Source organism: Sorghum bicolor, chromosome 2, assembly GCF_000003195.3.
Source record: "Sorghum bicolor cultivar BTx623 chromosome 2, Sorghum_bicolor_NCBIv3, whole genome shotgun sequence".
NCBI classification, from domain to species: Eukaryota; Viridiplantae; Streptophyta; class Magnoliopsida; order Poales; family Poaceae; genus Sorghum; species Sorghum bicolor.
Genome location: NC_012871.2, coordinates 7,794,253 through 7,796,063, shown reverse-complemented (window position 1 = coordinate 7,796,063; position 1,811 = coordinate 7,794,253). Strand labels below are relative to the sequence as shown.

Below are 1,811 nucleotides of genomic sequence, written 5' to 3'. Positions count from 1 at the left end.
AATGGCATTATAAAAACATTCTTAAATGGCATTTTCTATCTTGTATATTTAAATTACCAACATATGACATTGTGAAAACTAACTTACAATAACCCCTCATCTTCATCAATTTAACCATTATGCCATCGTGAAAATTACATATAGTAACCATTAAAATTTGCTTCAGTTATTACATTCTAAAGTAATTCCTAGTCTGAATCCAATAGCAAACATCTATAGTTTTTTTTTAAAAAAAAATATCTGTAAAGTAACCATAATGATTTTCCAAGTTATCCACTTATATGGCATAAACGCATGATGTGTGTCACTATGCAAACGATGGGTACATGTTTGAGGAAAGCATTGAATATGACAGTTTCCAGGTCCAACACATAGCAGAAGCTAAGATTCAAACTAAAGACAGACATATGAGCAAATGGGAAAGAGCAATTTGGTTGAGCTCTAACCCAATTATCCATGAATTTCTGAGTCATTTTTGTAACAATTACTAACCCATGCAGCAACACATATTAATTAGCTAGGGATAGATGCTATTATTTGAAGCATGAAACAAAAATAACTTGAGTTACCTGGAGCAATATATCCAATGGAACCTCTTATTCCTATGGTGCTACTGGAATTCATAGGATGTTTGCTTGTTGCTTCACCTAGAACTCTAGCAATGCCAAAATCTCCAACACGAGCTCTCATATCCTCATTGAGAAGAATGTTACTTGGCTTGAGATCACAATGGATGATCGATGGCTGGCAACCGTTGTGAAGATAGTCCAAAGCATCCACAATGTCCACAGTGATATCCAACCTCTGTGATAGGCTGAGCACTCCTTCTCCATGTTGGCCTTCTAAATTGGAGTGGATCCATCTATCTAAGCTGCCATTAGCCATGAACTCAAAAACTAGTGCTCTAAAGTCTTGACCCTGGTGGTTGATGCTAGAACAACATGTAATGATCTTTAGAAGGCATCGGTGCCTCACTCTTCTTAGTGCCTCACATTCAGCCTGGAAGCTTTTGTAGGACCCTGATTGCTGGACATTAAACACCTTAACAGCAACGACAATTGTTTGATTTTCTAGTGTGCCCTTGTATACTGTACCATATCTTCCCTTTCCAATCACATTTGCTTCAGAAAATCCATCTGTTCCTTTCAGTATATCATTGTAAGGAACTATTGGAAGCTCTATCTCTGAAAATTGTGGTGGCAAATCTTTCTTCGGTGCTGTCTTGGACTTTATTTGGTGAAATCCAGCCCAAACCAGAAAAAGTAAGATGAGACTTCCTATTGTTGGGATGGCGATACTAAGATACTTGGGTGTGCCTTTCCCATTCTTTTTTGAAGAAGAGCTTGGGCATTTTGGTAGATGGAGTTGTGGTATCCCCCCGCATAATGCTTTGTTACCAACAATTGATAGCCTAGTCAAATTTTTGAAAACTCCTTCTTTTGGTATTTCTCCTTGCAAATTATTGTAGGATAGATCTAGGCGAAGCAACGATGTTGAATTACCTATAAGCTTTGGGATTGTTCCGGATAAATTGTTGTGGCCAAGATACAACTCCTGTAGGTTGGTAAGGGTAGCCAGGTTGCCAGGGATGCTTCCATTCAGTTTGTTGTCCGTCAAATTAAGTACGGTCAAGCCTGCTATGTTCTTGAACGTATCAGGTCAGGTATACTTCCTTGGAATGAATTGCCATCCATTAAGGCCTTGTTTAGTTTGGAAAAAATTTTGGATTTCGCTACCGTAGCACTTTCGTTTGTTTGTGGCAAATATTATCCAATCATAGACTAACTAGGATCAAAAGATTCGTCTCACGA

The 1,811-nt window shown here is 38.1% G+C and overlaps 1 protein-coding gene across 1 annotated transcript; it reads right to left on the bottom strand.

Annotated features, from left to right (window-relative positions):
• LOC110432593 (probable LRR receptor-like serine/threonine-protein kinase At3g47570) lies at positions 381-1,351 on the bottom strand. The gene is made up of 2 exons (XM_021453349.1): positions 1,307-1,351; positions 381-1,227 (listed from the first exon to the last, which is right to left on the bottom strand). Exons 1-2 carry the CDS (start codon positions 1,349-1,351, stop codon positions 514-516), a joined length of 759 nt encoding a protein of 252 aa, XP_021309024.1. The 3' UTR covers positions 381-513.